Genomic DNA, 21,329 nt, shown 5'->3' with positions numbered 1-21,329 from the left:
GAACAAAACTAAAATTCTTTTTATAATTTATAATCATAATACACTGATCTCTTAATAACTGAGCATATTGGGAATTAAACCAATGGTTTTCCAAAAACACGCTGTGAAATGCATCGTATAAAACCATTTTTGTCTCTAAAAGGAAGCAAAAACGAGCAAAATGGTATTAAACGTTTAGGTTTGAAGTATCTCAAAGAATAATCGACATTACTTACGGTTCAGCCTTTATATAATATCAACGTTTAAAATGTCTCACGAGAAAGACTAGTGACGTAATAGTTGCGATGCTGATAAACTGTTGAACTCTTCATAATGGCGAAATGTGGAAAATAGAACTAGATTTTGCCTTGCATCATTCATCATTCATATATTAAAATAGGCAGGACATTTAAGTTATGTGCGAAGTAATTAAAACTTAGGCTATCATATTTACCAAATTTGCTAACTTCGTACTTTAATCCAATGTTTTTTGGTTAAGTAGAAAAAGTGACGTGAAAAGTCTCTGACTTTTGTTTATTAGCAACCGACAGATCATACGAAAAATACTTCCCTTTATAGTACATTGGTCTGTTAATAATATTTATCAACGTATGAAATGAAATGATTCTGAATTCTCACAGTCTAATGAGACGATCATGTAATATGTTTGGATTTTAGATTAATATCGCACATAATAAGAATTATTCTTCCTTGTAAATCCATTAAAATTGCTTCTTGTAGTTTTATTTTAATATTGTTTGTAATTTTATGATTGTTCTTTAAATTTCCATGGCGTTATACTAATTTGAAGAAATAAACGGAGTTCTAATATTTTTTTATAATGTTATGAAATTGAAATAAGTTTCGCATTGGTATACTTTCATTTACTACAGCGTGTTTTTATCAGACCTACAGTCATACAATTTAAATAACATAGCATTCTATTAACGGAAATCGTGATCTTTAAAACAAAAAAAAAAATTATAACCTTTTAAAATGTAAAATGTTCACTAGCTGGTGATAAAAATTACATTAATACATTTAGTTAACAGAGCGTTTGCGCAGCATATGAATATAAGTAGACCTCGGATTTTTAGGTTCGCTTAGCGTAGGCTGAAACATACTTTCTTTAGGCAATATCATCTCTCGAGAGTTTCTCGTGTTGCATACATTTAGGGATTTTTATATAAAATTGTTGCAACCTATCCTATTCGAGCCTAAAAATCCGAGGTCTGAATATAAGCCTACAGTGCATTACCAACAAACAGAATATATCTCAGTGTGATACGCAGAGCCGAAGCAATAAACGGAAAATGAATTAATGTTTTTAGTTCAGGTAATATGAATACATAAGACAGTACGTTAACTTACTAATCTGACGACCTTATGCCGGCTTATAGTGCTGGTTGTGTTGAATTAGATCTGTGCTTTGACAACATTGTGTGTTATGCTCTGTACAAAAACATTATCTTTCAGATAAATGGGTTAGATACTTCTATCGAATGCTCCTTTGAAGTGTTAATTGTTAATGTTTACGTTGTAAATTTGTCAAGTGGAACAACGTTTAAGAAAGTCGATGAGAAACATTAATTTTAATTAGAAATTTTGTTCTCTCGGAATATTCTTATGACACCAGATATTTGATCTGTTTCTTCAATATCAAAATACTTTAAAAACGTCATTTTAGCGTATAATATGCAATCTCATAATATTTAATCGTCTATATCACATTACTTACACGTTTTTAATTACATTTCATGGCAATTAAATTTTAATATGTTTTATGTTTGGGAACTGCAATTCATCTTCTGTACATAGCAATTAATAGGCTGAGAAACACTTGTATTAACTTTATTTTTTCGTATCAAAACTGGTTGCTAATTTAAGCTAACGTCCAAGTGTGATTTATGTAAAGTTTACTAACTGAAATCTGTAGTATTAAACTTAGAATTATTATAAATGGTAGAAAAAGAGAATAAAACCGAATTAAGGCACTTAATTTGTGCATATTTTTAAGTACTTTCTATGAAAAACTCAAAGTTTATACCTGCAGTGAAAATTGAATTGTTTGCACACAGAGTACAGAAAATTTTACATTTTCTGGTAGAATAAAATTATTATGCACATTGCAATATAAGAATTAAAGAATATAATTCAAGAGCAATGTTCGAGACAGATAAAAAGATAAGAGTCCTGCTATAAAAGCTATGTAGCCCTAGGTTATACAATTGTACGACTAAACTTGTATTACACGGATAGCCTTTTTATCAGATAGTGTTACGTAATTCCAATATTAACGCTATTTCTATTATTTCGGTGTGCAACACAATTTAAGAGAATAGTGAAAAAGGTTTAATTAATATTTTATGCTCGACCACGCCGAAATGTAGTAATTATACATCTGGTAGCAACCCTTTAATGGACCTCATTAAAGTACGCCTATTCATTAAAGTTCAGGTGTTCCACCAATCAGAAAATATCTTTGTAGCAATATGAAAGCGCAAGTATCGATTATTCTCGGATATGCAATCGAAAGACAACTAGCGCGAGATTAGACAAAGTAATGTCTAATTCAATTTCAAGGTTATATCAAGATTGTTTAATTTAGTCTCTAGATTATATCAAGGTCAATGTCGACATTTGTTTCTCGGAAAAAATCAATACTTTCGCGTCTGCGCACATCTCACAATTTACGAGGTATTGCACAAGGTCAGTTCCGCTCCTCAGTCAGATAAGAATAACACGAATACTTATGAATAATTTCAAGTTAGAAATATGGTCGAGCATAAAAAGTCGTATGAAACTTGACTATAATGGTAATTAAGACGCTCGTATGAAAATTATGAAACTCGCTTGGGCTCGTTTCATAAACATACTCGCGTCTTAATTACTACCATTATAGGCTCGTTGCATAATGTACTAATATACAACCAGTTTTGTGTCGTGCTCTGTACTGTAAAGAAATGCAATAACCAATTCATTCAGAAGACGAATTATCTGTGAAGCTTTAATTTTAAAAACGTCTGAACAATAAATTTCCCTTCATCAACTCAGATGCGCTTGCTCTTTATACATACTATACACATGCAACTTAACATGGCTTTTACTCAACATTAAATAAGTTATATTTAATAATTACACTTTAAACAAATTACGTCTACAGAAATTAACTGGTCCTACAAGAAGAAAAGGACTTAACTTCATGAACGGTCAATTTTTATAGACTTTAAAGAACGTTTCATATAAAATTATTTTAAAAATTGCTGAGAACACAACTCACTGGAAGTTGTGGCAATGGTCTTTATTAATCTTAACATGTTCTGTTATACATAGTAATATATTGCGATACGAAACGAAGTCTAGTCTTTTCATTTTCCGAGTTTCTGTAATACACTTTACACACATGTATTACACACTGTTTTTTGGCCGATCTTAATAAAAAAATAAATTATTATTAATCATTTTTAATTTAAATAAGTAGTTTATTTTTGGATGTGTGATCGCCGTTTGTTATTATTTGTATTTGTCGATAGGTGTTATTCATTTGTTATTTACTTACCGCACGTGTATTGTACGTTTAACTTACAAGGCCTAACAAGAACGTCGGTAAGGTTGTTAAAAACACGATCGGTCAAAAAATATAGTTAATATTTTATGTTAAGGGGACTAGGTAGTCTGAGCATATGGCTGTTGCGTACGAGTGAAGAAACTTTGCTATTATTCTTCACCTTTTGAATATATCAATTTACAATTTTGACAGCATACACTCAATATTTAAAGGTATATTTTGGTATTTAGACTATCTTTCTACCTCTTATACTTGATTTTATAAAACATTTTAAACTTGGAAATAATTAAATTTAAGTTAAAAACATAGGTATTTTAAGAACATTTTTCCCAGAAACAATTTTCACTGCAAGTTCCTAAAAATTCAAGCATATTTCCAATGCAGTTGGCTATATTTGGCGCTCGATTGATCACATTATGAATAATCGTTCAATAGAAAAAAAATTCCATCCTGAAAAAAATTATTAAAAGATTGTCATACTTTTTCATATTTTTCTGGCTGTAAAATCCACAATAATTTTGATAACTATATGAAAGTGGCCATGCTTCTTCAGGACCATATGCAATAGGAGTATACAAAATTTCAGCCTCTTAGCTCCAGTTGTTTCTGAGAAAAATGTTCCTAAATTACTCTTGTTTTTAACTTAGATTTAATTTTATTAATATTTTTCAGCTTTAAATTTTTTTATAAAATCAAGTATATGAGGTATAAATATAATCTAAAACGCAAAATATACCTGAAAATATTGTGTGTATGCTGTAAAAAATTGATAGATTCAAAAATTGAAGAGTAATAAAATTTCACTTATTTCACAGACTACCGAGTCTCCTCAAGAGACATCAATCAATGTTCATGGACTTGCTAAAGGTGAGTTACTTACTTGATTCCTTAGTATTATGAGCAACTTTTGTAGCAAAGGAATGAAGTCATCTGGACATTATGGGGATAATTATACTTTCTTATTTTCTGAATTTGAGCTGGCGAATGGTGAATTTTATATATGCTGACGGATATAATTTAGAGAGATAAATAAGTGTAAGAAATGTGCTGAGTACAGTGGTAAAAAACTTTCAACAAGAACAAATCTGGCACATTGAAATCCATGACTAATCAGTACCATGACTAGCTTAGTAACCCTGTCACAATTTATAAAGCTATTTAATAACTGTTCATGGTTTATTTCTTTTCTTCAGAAATAAGAGTTGATTACTTTGTTGAAAATGTGCATTTTGCATCCATAAATAAATTACATGGAGGTGAAAAGTCAAAAGTAATACATTTTCACTATAGAAAGATTTATGTAGAAGGAAGGAAATAGGCTCCTTCAGATGTCTCTGTAGAACAACAGGGACATCATTTTATTTTTACTTCGATTTTTATTGTACCTGAGTTTTTGAATGTACTTCACTCCCACTCCCTCTACTAGTAAACTTCCAACCGCACTCCACACAGAACCAATGCCGTGTATGCAGTCAGAATCGCCTAATAAACAGTACTGAGTTAGTGAGTATAGTACGTTCCAGAAACGTGTTTCCGTTTTCCAATGACGAAAGAGGTTTCAATATTGAATCATATTTTCGCACATGTACTGTCGTCCATTTTCCTACGACGCATCCCGGTTTCCCTCACCCGCTTCTGCTCCCCCCTCTGTAAAGGCTAGTGGCTGGGCTGTCTTAGCTATTTTCTGAAAACATTAATTTATGTTAGGCATTGGACACCTACGTAATATTATACAACTGTTTAAAACAACTTAAATAAAAGGGCCTCGTTAAATAATTAACTGTCAAGTGATTTATCCCCTTCCTACGACAAAACCACTTGGGCGGACAGTAGAGACCATGTCTGAATAATTTTATCTTTTCGGATCTGGTAGAAGTGAAGATTAAATTTACAGTACGTAAGGTAGGCTATTCTTTTATAGAGTAGGTACAGAATTAGGCCTATTTCAACATGAGTTACTAGTACGAAGGACGAAACTGGTAATTGGAATTCGGTACAATAGTCTATAGTGCGATAATATGAACGGCCACCATTTTCATACATTGTTTAAATACCCATATTATGATTATTTTTCGATTCAACTTCATTCTCTGCATTGTACGCTGATGTGCTGTACACAATATAATACACACTGCATAATGAATACGTCCGAATGGATAGCTCAGTTCGTGAGTAAAAACACTTATTATTAATACAGTACTGTATTTTGATTAAACAAAACATAATGAAAATTATCAAACTCAAAATCGCGATATTTCCTAGTTTACGTAAATGGATGAACTACTTTTCTTCCCTCCTATATCGAGTACATTGATTTGTTTGTATTTTACGCCTGTATCATCGAACTTCAGTCGTGGAAGGGGGTAGCAAACGGTGTTTCCGGTTCTCAACCGTTAATCTAAAGGTATAGCGAGGTTAATATTAGAAATGTTAGTAAAAATAAAATGATGTCCCTGTATAACGATTCTTTACCTCCAGTAAATTTCATTTGTACTCTTGAGAATAAAATTGAATATTCAATCAGAATCTAGTAAAGTCATTTGTTTGTATTTTACGCCAGTATCATCGAACTTCAGTCGTGGAAGGGGGTAGCAAACGGTGTTTCTGGTTCTCAACCGTTAATCGAAAGGTATAGCCAGGTTAATATTATAAATGTTAGTAAAAATAAAATGATGTCCCTGCATAACGACTCCTTATCTCCAGTAAATTTGATTTGTACTCTTGAGAATAAAACTGAATATTCAATCAGAATTACATTCTGTAAGTAAAATAAGTTACAATTATATATTTACATTCCATACGATTAGGTATCGGGTATTTAAATTTTTGTTATAGTTTCTTTTGATATAAATATCGTTTTGTTGTTATACAGAACATATCAAAATCAAAATAGACCAACTTCGCCCCAACTGAAGATGTGAACTGTGGTTATGAACACGTACACATACATGTATAGCAACACAGAGAAAGGTAATATACAGTGGTACCAACATTAATTTATCAACACACAACGAGAATTAAAATCTCTTGCATCCAGTTTATTACGTATAAAATTCGCGTTGATATTTCACTGTGTCCCTTGAGGAAAATATCAAACGCTACTGGTTGGGGAAACGGAGGAGACATTTATGCCAGGAGTTATAACTTTTTATGGGTTGATGTTAGGACTGATCGTTACAACATACAATGCGATTTCTTTCTTGTACAGGGCGTATAACTTTACTGTTCTGTCCGCCTGACATTCCTTTTTTGCTATAAAATTCTTCCAAGTAATTCCCAAGTGCCCAGTCGCAATGGTTTAAATTTTATGACACTGCGAAGAAAGGCATCTCATAAATTACTTATGAACCTTCAGAAATAAAAAACTGGACAAAGAATATATTGTTTAAATAAATAGGACTGTGCTTATGTTGTTTACTTTGTTAAGGATAATAATGCTTTTTGATTACATCGATTACAACTAAGCCTTGAAAAAGTCATGTAAGTTAACATAAAATAAACTAAACACTTCGTCTCGTCCTCAGAGATAATACGTTAGAAATTTGGAAACAGAAAATCTATGTTCAAACTCCCCTTAAATGTTTAATTAAATGAATTTGGAGTGTTTTCTTTATTGCAGTAAATCATTGCACATCTGTCGACATTGAAGCGTGTTATATGTACACTAACGTTCAAAGATATCTGACCTACGATTTTATGATCGTGTAAGCGTTCTTTCTAACCACGGGATAAGTCAGAACCAAAGATATACAAAAATGACAAATTTCGAAAGAGTTCCGCTAGCTCTCAATAGGTGGCACCATTATTGGGGCGGTTAAAAATGTCTGGGAAAATGATTATGTAGATTAAGTATACATTATTCTCATAATTGACAATATCAACAGTTTCCAGCTAAACTCAGTGTTGCTTTACAATCAGTAGAGTGGTATGAAAAATTGAATGCGGGTAGATTTATGTACGATTGGCAAAACTGACTATTTTCTTCGCCATCTATTCATAGAATAACAAAGAAGCCACACTTACACCAACAAATTATCGATCACTTTCGATTAGTAGGGTCAGGTATCTTTGAACGTCAGTGTACTATCACTCACAAGGGAAGGGTTTCGGCTCGAACAGGAATTTCGTATCCAAAATTTGTATAGAGGCCCATCTTTACATCTCTGTAAAGCTTCCAAAAGCATTCGTTTGTGTAATGTGTGGTTTGTCTGTTAGAGCACTGTACAAGTTGAGGTGTGGGGAGAGTACTGCACAAGTTGAGGGGTGGGGAGAGTACTGCACAAGTTAAGGGAATGGGACACCTTACCCGTAAGCCTAGCCTAGCCTAGAAACTAGTGCGAGTGGTAAAATGTCTAATGCCCATTTAAGAACGTTTTTCTCCAACGTTCTGTCTGAAAATATTGCAGCTAATCAAAAGTATATACTGTTGTGTGAGTCACTGAATGCGCACAAGGACGCAGCCTTAATAAATGAATCATTCCAAGCCTAGGACATGGCATGTATGATCATTCCACCTGAAAAAAACTAAATATATCCAGCCTCTGAATATCTATTTCCTTAGGCAATACAAAATATATGCTCGGAGGATAACAGATTGCATAAGGACTCTTTCTGAGAATCCAGAACTTAACTTGGGAAATCGAGTGTTTATAATGAAAATGCACTCTGTTATTCATAACCAGTTGTCTGCTCCAGTATACCGCCCCATGCTTCAATATTCCTGGCAGTTAGCTGGTTACGTGAATCCTGAACAAGTCTCGGACTTCAAAAATGTAATCCAGGTGGCATTTGATTTTTGAGCACTGGAGTGTGGTTCAGAAGATTGTTCAGGTGTTGCTTCTGCGTGTTGTGCTTATTGCTCTGCTCCATGCTGTTTCATGCATTTTATAGAGAATCCTCATGTACATTTTTAAAGAAGTATATTGACCAATACCAACCAAACGGACAGTTACACAAATGAATGCTTTTACGGTCTTCATCACCATTGTGAGGTAAGCCTCTGTACACATTTTTAACCAAAAATTCCTGTTCGAACCGAAACCCTTCCCTTATCAGGAGTTCCATATTTTATCTATTCTTTAAAGAATGTAAAATGAAGCATACAAACTGAGGAAATGATTAATATATAAACTAATAATTTAATATATTAACTAGTAAATTGTGAAAAACAGATGCCCATTTGGCAGAATTTAGATTTGGATAAGTTCATATTTAAAGTACTCAATCTTGAAATTCAAATGTATTCTTCAATATCAAAAATATAACTGTAAATTAAAACTGTAATGCATTATTTATCTGACGAACAAATTTGAACGCTCAAAGCTTGGATAATGGAAATCGTGAATTAAAGTCGACAGACAGTAGTCTGCCAAATATAAAACTGCATTAACTTCTTTCTGAAATAACTTCCCTGCTGCAAATGAATGGAAATCGCATTATATGTTCCCTCGCTGCTTTGATCAGTAAGTCCCCCACTTCTATTATTTTATCTCGTTCTGGCAGGAGAATGTAAACTTTTTCACTTCATTTGTGCATTTGATTGAGAAGACGGATGAATTTGAATTTCAAATGGCCAGTTCATTCTTATATACCTCGCCCTTTTCCCATTATCTTATTCAATTCCTTATTCCATTTCTTTTACTGCCGTGTCATTCATAACGTCCTCCCTTCCGGGATTGTTTGACCGATGACTGGGCAGAAATTAAACTGAATACGTAAGTAGAGAAAGAAAGAGCACTGCACTACACCGGTCCGTAGTTGCTGAGGCCCTCGGAGGCTGCCACCACCACCTTGACGCCGCGCTCGTCGTCCTCCAGCGTGCAGTCCGAGGAGGCAGGGCGCTGCTGTCATACGTGGCTCAGCGGCTGACTCTGCTGCTGCTGCTGGTGGTGGTGGAAGTGGTGCTGGCTCGAGGACTGCAGGCTGCCGGGGGCCGCCGCCGCGATGTGGGGCCCCGACAGCAGGGTGCTGCTGGGCGCGGCGCCCGCCGACGTCACGTAGTGCTGCTTGACGGCGGCGCGCTGCTTGCCGGCGGTGGGGTTGATGAGCACGGCCCCCGGCTCGCCGCCGCCCCCGTACAGCCGCCGGGACAGCCGCCGCCACGAGTCCAGCGTCTTGCCCGACCAGATCCACACCCCCGACGTGATGCCTACGGCGAGCGCCATGAAGTATTTGAGCATGAGGACTGAGTACAGAGGTCGCAACCTCGAGCGAGATCCCACCGCCTCACACGGACACACCAGCGGCTTCATCCACTCCGCGTACAGCGTCGTCTCGTACAGGTAGCAGCCTATCACCACCGTGGCCGGCACCGTGTACAGAACACTGAAAATCCCGATCCTTATCATTAACTTCTCTAACTTGTCGGCTTTACTTCGACCTCCGATGCCGCCCTGCTGTTTAATTACATTACGAATGCGGAATAAGGACACGAATCCCCCGAGAAGAAAGGACGTTCCGACTAGAAGGTACACTACGAGGGGCGCGAGGACGAAGCCTCGCAGGTTGTCCGTGTTCTGGTTGCCCACGTAGCAGATGCCGGCGACCGGGTCGCCGTCCACGGCGGAGGTGATGAGGACGGCCACGGACTTGACCGTGGGGATGAGCCACGCCGCCAGGTGGAAGTACTGCGAGTATCCAGCGATGGCCTCGTTGCCCCACTTCAGCCCCGCCGCCAGAAACCACGTGAAGGACAGCACAACCCACCTGCGGGCCGACCAACATTCCACTTTATTAATCTCTTCTTGGTATTACTGTGGACAGCACACTTACCTGGGCAGACCATGTTGATTTTATTTCTAAAAAATTGTCAAGAGTAATATTTCCTCTGCGAAATTTGAAAATTTATGTTCCGAAGAATTACATTAGAGTTGTCTATTTTTCTTATTTTCATAGTATACGGTACTTTCTTAAGTCTCGTCTCAACTATTAAACACTTAACAATAAGATGTTAAATATAATATGTTGAATTTGACATGTATATGGGTATTTCAAGTCTCATTTGACTTTACATGTTGACTGAGTATGTTTAAGTTAACACTTATAACATGCTGGCATGTTTTTCAGCAGCAATGGAGAACATGTCAAGACAATTCACTTCCTCGTGCAGCGTCGGTACAGTTCGGTAAAGTTTGTACAGTTTCCATAGCAACAACTAACTTCCGATTTTGTGGCGCATATTTTGATCATTTTTATACGATCCTTGTGTTGGCTGTAAATTGTTCGAAATAATGGAGTGGACGAAAGAAAATATGTTAGAATAAAACTGATTAATGCACTGATGGAAAGGCCTTGTTTGCAAAAGAATACGAGACAAAACAACGAAGGCCGACTGGAAATCGATTATCATAATCCCCATATATAAAGCAGGAGACAAATGCGATGCAAACAATTACAGACCTGTCAGTCTCACATCAGTTATCTGCACAATAATGGAACATCTAATAACACAGTATATTCGCAACATTTTAGAAAATAACGAGTGGCTGAACAAAAATCAACACGGCTTCAGACCAGGATACACTTGCGAAAGTCAAATCACATCCTTAATCCGATGAAGTTGATAGGGGGGGGGGGAAGAATAGATGGAATTGTGATCGATTTCGCTAAAGCTTTCGACGTAGTGCCTCACGAAAAACTTTTAGAGAAACTAAGCAGGCTTCCAGTAGATAATCAAGTAGTAAGATGGATAAATAAATTCTTAGAGAACAGAACCCAAAAGGTCAGACTAGGAAAAGAAATATCGGAACTAGGAAATGCAACATCAGGCGTGCCTCAAGGGGCGGTCCTTGTACCTCTATTGTTTCTTATATATAAACGACATAAATAGAAATACTAGTCTCAGATAAAGTTATTCGCGGTCGACTGTATAATACATAGACAAATTAATGACGAATCCGATATCGCCGCCTTACAAAACGATCTTAACGTTATTGAAACCTGGACGACAGAAAATAAAATGAAAATCAATGTCAGTAAAAGTAAGTCAATATCCTTCTGTAGAACCCATAAAGAAATTTCTCTCAGATATCTGCTGAATGGTACATCGGTGCCACAAGTGAACACTTGTAAATACCTAGGTATATATTTAAGTAACAAACTGGGTTGGGAGGAACAAGTCACTAATACCACAAGGAAAGCCTGGAAAGCACTACATTTCTCTATGCGTATTCTGAAGAAATCTAACCGAAGGTCAAAAGAATTAGCGTACAAAACCCTTGTTCGCCCAATTATGGAATATGGAACAAGATTGGGATCCGTACAGACAAAACCAAATCGATTCAATAGAAAAGGTCCAACGCAAGGCAACAAAATATGTCAAAATGGGAAAGGGACATGGTGAAGAGATAGTAAAAGACTTAGGGTGGGAATCTCTCAAATCAAGGCGACGAAAAACCAGACTCACTGCATTGTTTAAGCCACAAATGGGACACAAAGTATGGACCGACATCAATGCTAGATTAGCAACACCATCATACTTAGGCAGGGCAGATCATATTAGGAAGTTTAAATGTAGAAAACAAAGAACGGACGTGGCAAAATTTTCCTCTGTTAACCGCACAATAGTAGACTGGAACAGCTTACCTGCGGCAATCTTTCAGGGTGGTTCTCTCAAAATCAATACATTTAAGGAAAGGTTGAGAAGATTAGACTGAAAATGTAATTGTAGGTGCAGTGTAAGTTGTGTCATGTAATTAGTTAAGTTGATATGTAATTAATTAAGTTTATATGTAATTAATTAAGATGATATGTAATTTAGTTGATATGTAAATAAATTAAGGGGATATGTAATTAATTAAGATGATATTTAATTAAGTTGAATTGTAATTAATTAAGGTGATATGTAATTACTTAAATTGGTAATAGTTGGGTGAAATAGAAGTACTTATAAGTTAGGTTTACTTTTGCTTATTGTAGGCGTTATTATAGACTAGTTTTTATTTATAGTCCTAGGTTTATTGCATCTGTTTATTTATAGTTAGAAATAACTTTAGGTTTATTTTATTTTATTTTTCTTTTATTGCTGTAATTATTGTAGAATTATAATGGCATTATTGTATATTATATATCAGTGCCACCGGATGTATACCCAATTGTACTGTTAATATATACTTACCTACATACAAATTTAAGATTATTTGCAGCACACGTTTTACGTTATTAAATATTACGGAGCGCTTATAATACAAAATTAAGATTATGTGCAGCACACGTTTTTCGTTATTAAAAATGTTAAGAAGTGCTTACAATACAAATTTAGGATTATGTACAGCACACTTTTTCCGTTATTAACTTCACACTATAATCAAACAAGAACCTAAGATACATACATAATGCCTTTGTTGTTTTGCTGTTTTAACAGTGTGAAATCTTAGCCTCAACTATACCACCCCTACTTCTCTGTTAAGTTTTTCAGCGGACAGTTTCGGCAAGAGAGCGGAAGACTATTCCATCAATTTAGCTGTTACCCAGTTATTCGTAAATTAAATATATTATACTGTAATTTTAGAGATGTAACAAAATTTTAGCACACAAAATCGATCTAGTTCTCAATGAAATTATGTTCTATGAATTGAATGAAACTAATTAATTCCCAGTTCTCAAGAAAAATTCTTATAAATAGTTGCTGGAACAGCCTCCATATGTTCAATGCTGTTTTCTTAAAGTGGAATCCTCTATAGAAGGATTGATGTATAGGTTTAGAACAGACCTGCAGAACTGTAGCTCTTCAGAACGACTTCTTTTCTCCCCTTTCTTACCCCACCCACCTTTTCTACCTGTGCGTTCACGGCGTTCTAGTTACGCTCGGCTGCATCAACATTCATTCTCGCGGCGGAAGTCAATCATCGCCAATAGAAGTGGAGTGAGGCTGACATCATATTTCACCTACTTGCGAGTTCTGCAGGCCTGGTTTAGAATATGGAATCTCATATTTTGCCTGTCTCTAGTTATAACGTCAACTGTGCCCTCACCATATTGAGGAAGCCATGCCGAAGAAGTAGACGAGCAGGAAGACCATAGTGCAGGCCTCGGGCCCGGTAGAGCTGTAGCGAATCATGTCGTCCACGCAGGCGACCGCTTCGTGGCCAAGGATGACCCGTACGAGGTAGCCGATGCTGACCATGAAGTAGCAAGCCGACAGGAACACGATGGGCCTCTCAGGGTACTTGAAACGCTCCGTGTCGATGAGGAACGTGGTCAGCGTCATCAGGGTGGACACGAAGCACAGACCCGACCACAGCGCTATCCACACCTGCAATATTAACAACATGCGTGAAGAACTGTTTTCAGAACATGGAAGGAGTGATAGTAGGAGAGAGAAGAATAAAGTGCATAAGATTTGCTGATGATATGGCGTTGTTAGCAGAAGATGAGATGATACTAAAGAATATGCTACTACCACTACTACTTCTTCTACTACTACTACTACTACTACTACTACTACGACTACGACTACTACTACTACTACTACTACTACTACTACTACTACTAATAATAATAATAATAATAATAATAATAATAATAATAATAATAATAATAATAATAATCCGTGGCTCCACAGCCCTTGAAGGACCCCGCTGTTCTGCAGTTGGTTCCCAAACAAAATATCAACAACGTGAGTTGGTTCCCCATGTTCAAATATCAACAACGTGAGTTGGTTCCCCATGTTCAAATATCAACAACGTGAGTTGGTTCCCCATGTTCAAATATCAACAACGTGAGTTGGTTCCCCATGTTCAAATATCAACAACGTGAGTTGGTTCCCCATGTTCAAATATCAACAACGTGAGTTGGTTCCCCATGTTCAAATATCAACGTGAGTTGGTTCCCCATGTTCAAATATCAACGCGAGTTGGTTCCCCATGTTCAAATATCAACAACGTGAGTTGGTTCCCTATGTTCAAATATCAACGTGAGTTGGTTCCCTATGTTCAAATATCAACAACGTGAGTTGGTTCCCCATGTTTAAATATCAACAACGTGAGTTGGTTCCCCATGTTCAAATATCAACAACGTGAGTTGGTTCCCCATGTTCAAATATCAACAACGTGAGTTGGTTCCCCATGTTCAAATATCAATGTGAGTTGGTTCCCCATGTTCAAATATCAACGCGAGTTGGTTCCCCATGTTCAAATATCAACAACGTGAGTTGGTTCCCTATGTTCAAATATCAACGTGAGTTGGTTCCCCATGTTCAAATATCAACGCGAGTTGGTTCCCCATGTTCAAATATCAACAACGTGAGTTGGTTCCCCATGTTCAAATATCAACAACGTGAGTTGGTTCTCCATGTTCAAATATCAACAACGTGAGTTGGTTCCCCATGTTCAAATATCAACAACGTGAGTTGGTTCCGCATGTTCAAATATCAACAACGTGAGTTGGTTCCCTATGTTCAAATATCAAAGTGAGTTTGTTCCCCATGTTCAAATATCAACAACGTGAGTTGGTTCCCCATGTTCAAATATCAACAACGTGAGTTGGTTCCCCATGTTCAAATATCAACGCGAGTTGGTTCCCCATGTTCAAATATCAACAACGTGAGTTGGTTCCCTATGTTCAAATATCAACGTGAGTTGGTTCCCCATGTTCAAATATCAACAACGTGAGTTGGTTCCCCATGTTCAAATATCAACGTGAGTTGGTTCCCCATGCTCAAATATCAACGCGAGTTGGTTCCCCATGTTCAAATATCAACAACGTGAGTTTGTTCCCCATGTTCAAATATCAACAACGTGAGTCGGTTCCCCATGTTCAAATATCAACGACGTGAGTTGGTTCCCCATGTTCAAACATCAACGTGAGTTGGTTCCCCATGTTCAAATATCAACGCGAGTTGGTTCCCCATGTTCAAATATCAACAACGTGAGTTGGTTCCCTATGTTCAAATATCAACGTGAGTTGGTTCCCTATGTTCAAATATCAACAACGTGAGTTGGTTCCCCATGTTCAAATATCAACGCGAGTTTGTTCCCCATGTTCAAATATCAACAACATGAGTTGGTTCCCCATGTTCAAATATCAACAACGTGAGTTGGTTCCCCATGTTCAAATATCAACAACGTGAGTTGGTTCCCCATGTTCAAATATCAACGCGAGTTGGTTCCCCATGTTCAAATATCAACAACGTGAGTTGGTTCCCTATGTTCAAATATCAACGTGAGTTGGTTCCCCATGTTCAAATATCAACAACGTGAGTTGGTTCCCCATGTTCAAATATCAACGTGAGTTGGTTCCCCATGCTCAAATATCAACGCGAGTTGGTTCCCCATGTTCAAATATCAACAACGTGAGTTTGTTCCCCATGTTCAAATATCAACAACGTGAGTTGGTTCCCCATGTTCAAATATCAACGACGTGAGTTGGTTCCCCATGTTCAAACATCAACGTGAGTTGGTTCCCCATGTTCAAATATCAACGCGAGTTGGTTCCCCATGTTCAAATATCAACAACGTGAGTTGGTTCCCTATGTTCAAATATCAACGTGAGTTGGTTCCCTATGTTCAAATATCAACAACGTGAGTTGGTTCCCCATGTTCAAATATCAACGCGAGTTTGTTCCCCATGTTCAAATATCAACAACGTGAGTTGGTTCCCAATGTTCAAATATCAACAACGTGAGTTGGTTCCCCATGTTCAAATATCAACAACGTGAGTTGGTTCCCCATGTTCAAAAATCAACAACGTGAGTTGGTTCCCCATGTTCAAATATCAACAACGTGAGTTGGTTCCCCATGTTCAAATATCAACAACGTGAGTTGGTTCCCCGTGTTCAAATATCAACAACGTGAGTTGGTTCCCCATGTTCAAATATCAACAACGTGAGTTGGTTCCCCATGTTCAAATATCAACAACGTGAGTTGGTTCCCCATTTTCAAATATCAACAACGTGAGTTGGTTCCCCGTGTTCAAATATCAACAACGTGAGTTGGTTCCCCATGTTCAAATATCAACAACGTGAGTTGGTTCCCCGTGTTCAAATATCAACAACGTGAGTTGGTTCCCCCTGTTCAAATATCAACAACCTGAGTTGGTTCCCCATGTTCAAATATCAACGACGTGAGTTGGTTCCCCATGTTCAAATATCAACAACGTGAGTTGGTTCCCCATGTTCAAATATCAACAACGTGAGTTGGTTCCCCATGTTCAAATATCAACAACGTGAGTTGGTTCCCCATGTTCAAACATCAACGTGAGTTGGTTCCCCATGTTCAAATATCAACGCGAGTTGGTTCCCCATGTTCAAATATCAACAACGTGAGTTGGTTCCCTATGTTCAAATATCAACGTGAGTTGGTTCCCTATGTTCAAATATCAACAACGTGAGTTGGTTCCCCATGTTCAAATATCAACAACGTGAGTTGGTTCCCCATGTTCAAATATCAACAACGTGAGTTGGTTCCCCATGTTCAAATATCAACAACGTGAGTTGGTTCCCCATGTTCAAATATCAATGTGAGTTGGTTCCCCATGTTCAAATATCAACGCGAGTTGGTTCCCCATGTTCAAATATCAACAACGTGAGTTGGTTCCCTATGTTCAAATATCAACGTGAGTTGGTTCCCCATGTTCAAATATCAACGCGAGTTGGTTCCCCATGTTCAAATATCAACAACGTGAGTTGGTTCCCCATGTTCAAATATCAACAACGTGAGTTGGTTCTCCATGTTCAAATATCAACAACGTGAGTTGGTTCCCCATGTTCAAATATCAACAACGTGAGTTGGTTCCGCATGTTCAAATATCAACAACGTGAGTTGGTTCCCTATGTTCAAATATCAAAGTGAGTTTGTTCCCCATGTTCAAATATCAACAACGTGAGTTGGTTCCCCATGTTCAAATATCAACAACGTGAGTTGGTTCCCCATGTTCAAATATCAACGCGAGTTGGTTCCCCATGTTCAAATATCAACAACGTGAGTTGGTTCCCTATGTTCAAATATCAACGTGAGTTGGTTCCCCATGTTCAAATATCAACAACGTGAGTTGGTTCCCCATGTTCAAATATCAACGTGAGTTGGTTCCCCATGCTCAAATATCAACGCGAGTTGGTTCCCCATGTTCAAATATCAACAACGTGAGTTTGTTCCCCATGTTCAAATATCAACAACGTGAGTTGGTTCCCCATGTTCAAATATCAACGACGTGAGTTGGTTCCCCATGTTCAAACATCAACGTGAGTTGGTTCCCCATGTTCAAATATCAACGCGAGTTGGTTCCCCATGTTCAAATATCAACAACGTGAGTTGGTTCCCTATGTTCAAATATCAACGTGAGTTGGTTCCCTATGTTCAAATATCAACAACGTGAGTTGGTTCCCCATGTTCAAATATCAACGCGAGTTTGTTCCCCATGTTCAAATATCAACAACATGAGTTGGTTCCCCATGTTCAAATATCAACAACGTGAGTTGGTTCCCCATGTTCAAATATCAACAACGTGAGTTGGTTCCCCATGTTCAAATATCAACGCGAGTTGGTTCCCCATGTTCAAATATCAACAACGTGAGTTGGTTCCCTATGTTCAAATATCAACGTGAGTTGGTTCCCCATGTTCAAATATCAACAACGTGAGTTGGTTCCCCATGTTCAAATATCAACGTGAGTTGGTTCCCCATGCTCAAATATCAACGCGAGTTGGTTCCCCATGTTCAAATATCAACAACGTGAGTTTGTTCCCCATGTTCAAATATCAACAACGTGAGTTGGTTCCCCATGTTCAAATATCAACGACGTGAGTTGGTTCCCCATGTTCAAACATCAACGTGAGTTGGTTCCCCATGTTCAAATATCAACGCGAGTTGGTTCCCCATGTTCAAATATCAACAACGTGAGTTGGTTCCCTATGTTCAAATATCAACGTGAGTTGGTTCCCTATGTTCAAATATCAACAACGTGAGTTGGTTCCCCATGTTCAAATATCAACAACGTGAGTTGGTTCCCCATGTTCAAATATCAACAACGTGAGTTGGTTCCCCATGTTCAAATATCAACAACGTGAGTTGGTTCCCCATGTTCAAATATCAACAACGTGAGTTGGTTCCCCATGTTCAAATATCAACAACGTGAGTTGGTTCCCCATGTTCAAATATCAACAACGTGAGTTGGTTCCCCATGTTCAAATATCAACAACGTGAGTTGGTTCCCCGTGTTCAAATATCAACAACGTGAGTTGGTTCCCCATGTTCAAATATCAACAACGTGAGTTGGTTCCCCATGTTCAAATATCAACGCGAGTTGGTTCCCCATGTTCAAATATCAACAACGTGAGTTGGTTCCCCATGTTCAAATATCAACAACGTGAGTTGGTTCTCCATGTTCAAATATCAATGTGAGTTGGTTCCCTATGTTCAAATATCAACGTGAGTTGGTTCCCCATGTTCAAATATCAACAACGTGAGTTGGTTCCCCATGTTCAAATATCAACGTGAGTTGGTTCCCCATGCTCAAATATCAACGCGAGTTGGTTCCCCATGTTCAAATATCAACAACGTGAGTTTGTTCCCCATGTTCAAATATCAACAACGTGAGTTGGTTCCCCATGTTCAAATATCAACGACGTGAGTTGGTTCCCCATGTTCAAACATCAACGTGAGTTGGTTCCCCATGTTCAAATATCAACGCGAGTTGGTTCCCCATGTTCAAATATCAACAACGTGAGTTGGTTCCCTATGTTCAAATATCAACGTGAGTTGGTTCCCTATGTTCAAATATCAACAACGTGAGTTGGTTCCCCATGTTCAAATATCAACGCGAGTTTGTTCCCCATGTTCAAATATCAACAACGTGAGTTGGTTCCCCATGTTCAAATATCAACAACGTGAGTTGGTTCCCCATGTTCAAATATCAACAACGTGAGTTGGTTCCCCATGTTCAAATATCAACAACGTGAGTTGGTTCCCCATGTTCAAATATCAACAACGTGAGTTGGTTCCCCGTGTTCAAATATCAACAACGTGAGTTGGTTCCCCATGTTCAAATATCAACAACGTGAGTTGGTTCCCCATGTTCAAATATCAACAACGTGAGTTGGTTCCCCATGTTCAAATATCAACAACGTGAGTTGGTTCCCCGTGTTCAAATATCAACAACGTGAGTTGGTTCCCCATGTTCAAATATCAACAACGTGAGTTGGTTCCCCGTGTTCAAATATCAACAACGTGAGTTGGTTCCCCCTGTTCAAACATCAACAACCTGAGTTGGTTCCCCATGTTCAAATATCAACGACGTGAGTTGGTTCCCCATGTTCAAATATCAACAACGTGAGTTGGTTCCCCATGTTCAAATATCAACAACGTGAGTTGGTTCCCCATGTTCAAATATCAACAACGTGAGTTGGTTCCCCATGTTCAAACATCAACGTGAGTTGGTTCCCCATGTTCAAATATCAACGCGAGTTGGTTCCCCATGTTCAAATATCAACAACGTGAGTTGGTTCCCTATGTTCAAATATCAACGTGAGTTGGGTCCCTATGTTCAAATATCAACAACGTGAGTTGGTTCCCCATGTTCAAATATCAACGCGAGTTGGTTCCCCATGTTCAAATATCAACAACGTGAGTTGGTTCCCCATGTTCAAATATCAACAACGTGAGTTGGTTCCCCATGTTCAAATATCAACAACGTGAGTTGGTTCCCCATGTTCAAATATCAACAACGTGAGTTGGTTCCCCATGTTCAAATATCAACAACATGAGTTGGTTCCCCATGTTCAAATATCAACAACGTGAGTTGGTTCCCCATGTTCAAATATCAACAACGTGAGTTGGTTCCCCGTGTTCAAATATCAACAACGTGAGTTGGTTCCCCGTGTTCAAATATCAACAACGTGAGTTGGTTCCCCGTGTTCAAATATCAACAACGTGAGTTGGTTCCCCATGTTCAAATATCAACAACGTGAGTTGGTTCCCCATGTTCAAATATCAACAACGTGAGTTGGTTCCCCATTTTCAAATATCAACAACGTGAGTTGGTTCCCCATGTTCAAATATCAACAACGTGAGTTGGTTCCCCATGTTCAAATATCAACAACGTGAGTTGGTTCCCTATGTTCAAATATCAACAACGTGATTTGGTTCCCCATGTTCAAATATCAACAACGTGAGTTGGTTCCCCATGTTCAAATATCAACAACGTGAGTTGGTTCCCCATGTTCAAATATGAACAACATGAGTTGGTTCCGCATGTTCAAAATCCAAGGCTGTGATTTTGTAGCAGGCTGTGTGGGACATGGATGTTAATCGATCATGTAGCAGAATAGTTGTTATTGCCTGTAACGCAACCTATAATCGATCATGACCCGTGACTCCATCTGCGCTGTGTGGGACATGGATGTTAATCGATCATTTTTTTTTTTTTTAAATTCGTCAACTTTTGGATACAGTATCGAAATCTTGGGTGATCTCCCGACTGTTCCTAATTACTTTTACTTATTGCTGAGAGGTAGTTCATTTATGATGCTGCACTCCCGTCATAACCAGGATGAACAGCGTGAAAACAAATTTGACAGATAACTATGAGAAGAGGAACAAAGGTGTACGATGTCTTGTGTAGTACTGAGGGTTATAAGTTCCTAGTTTTGATACATATACATTTTGGTGGGAATGTGCCTGTTTATAAAATGTTTCAGCGAATCTCCTAATGATAACTGGGATACTTTCCACTTTTAGATCTTGATGTATCTCTTCGTTTCTTGTGTACCACCCGCTGTTATGAATTACACGTAATACTTTATTTTGTACAACTCGAATGGGATCTAATGTTGTCTTAGGTGCGTATCCCCA

The 21,329-nt window shown here is 37.8% G+C and overlaps 1 protein-coding gene across 3 annotated transcripts in view; it reads right to left on the bottom strand.

The window, feature by feature from the left end:
- Window positions 1-3,064: 3,064 nt before the first annotated feature.
- fz2 (frizzled 2) overlaps window positions 3,065-21,329 on the bottom strand; it is a 424,525-nt gene continuing 406,260 nt past the window's right edge. For all 3 annotated transcript variants that reach the window (XM_069846042.1, XM_069846043.1, XM_069846044.1), the window contains 2 exons: window positions 13,519-13,799; window positions 3,065-10,252 (listed from right to left, as the gene is read on the bottom strand). In XM_069846042.1, the coding sequence (XP_069702143.1) occupies window positions 9,394-10,252; window positions 13,519-13,799 (1,140 nt within the window). In that variant the 3' untranslated portion in view covers window positions 3,065-9,393. The remainder of the gene's footprint in view (window positions 10,253-13,518; window positions 13,800-21,329) is intronic.

This window comes from Periplaneta americana, chromosome 14 (genome assembly GCF_040183065.1).
Source record: "Periplaneta americana isolate PAMFEO1 chromosome 14, P.americana_PAMFEO1_priV1, whole genome shotgun sequence".
Lineage (NCBI taxonomy): Eukaryota > Metazoa > Arthropoda > Insecta > Blattodea > Blattidae > Periplaneta > Periplaneta americana.
The sequence above is the reverse complement of the archived record's forward strand: the minus strand, read 5'-3'. Positions and strand labels throughout refer to the sequence as shown.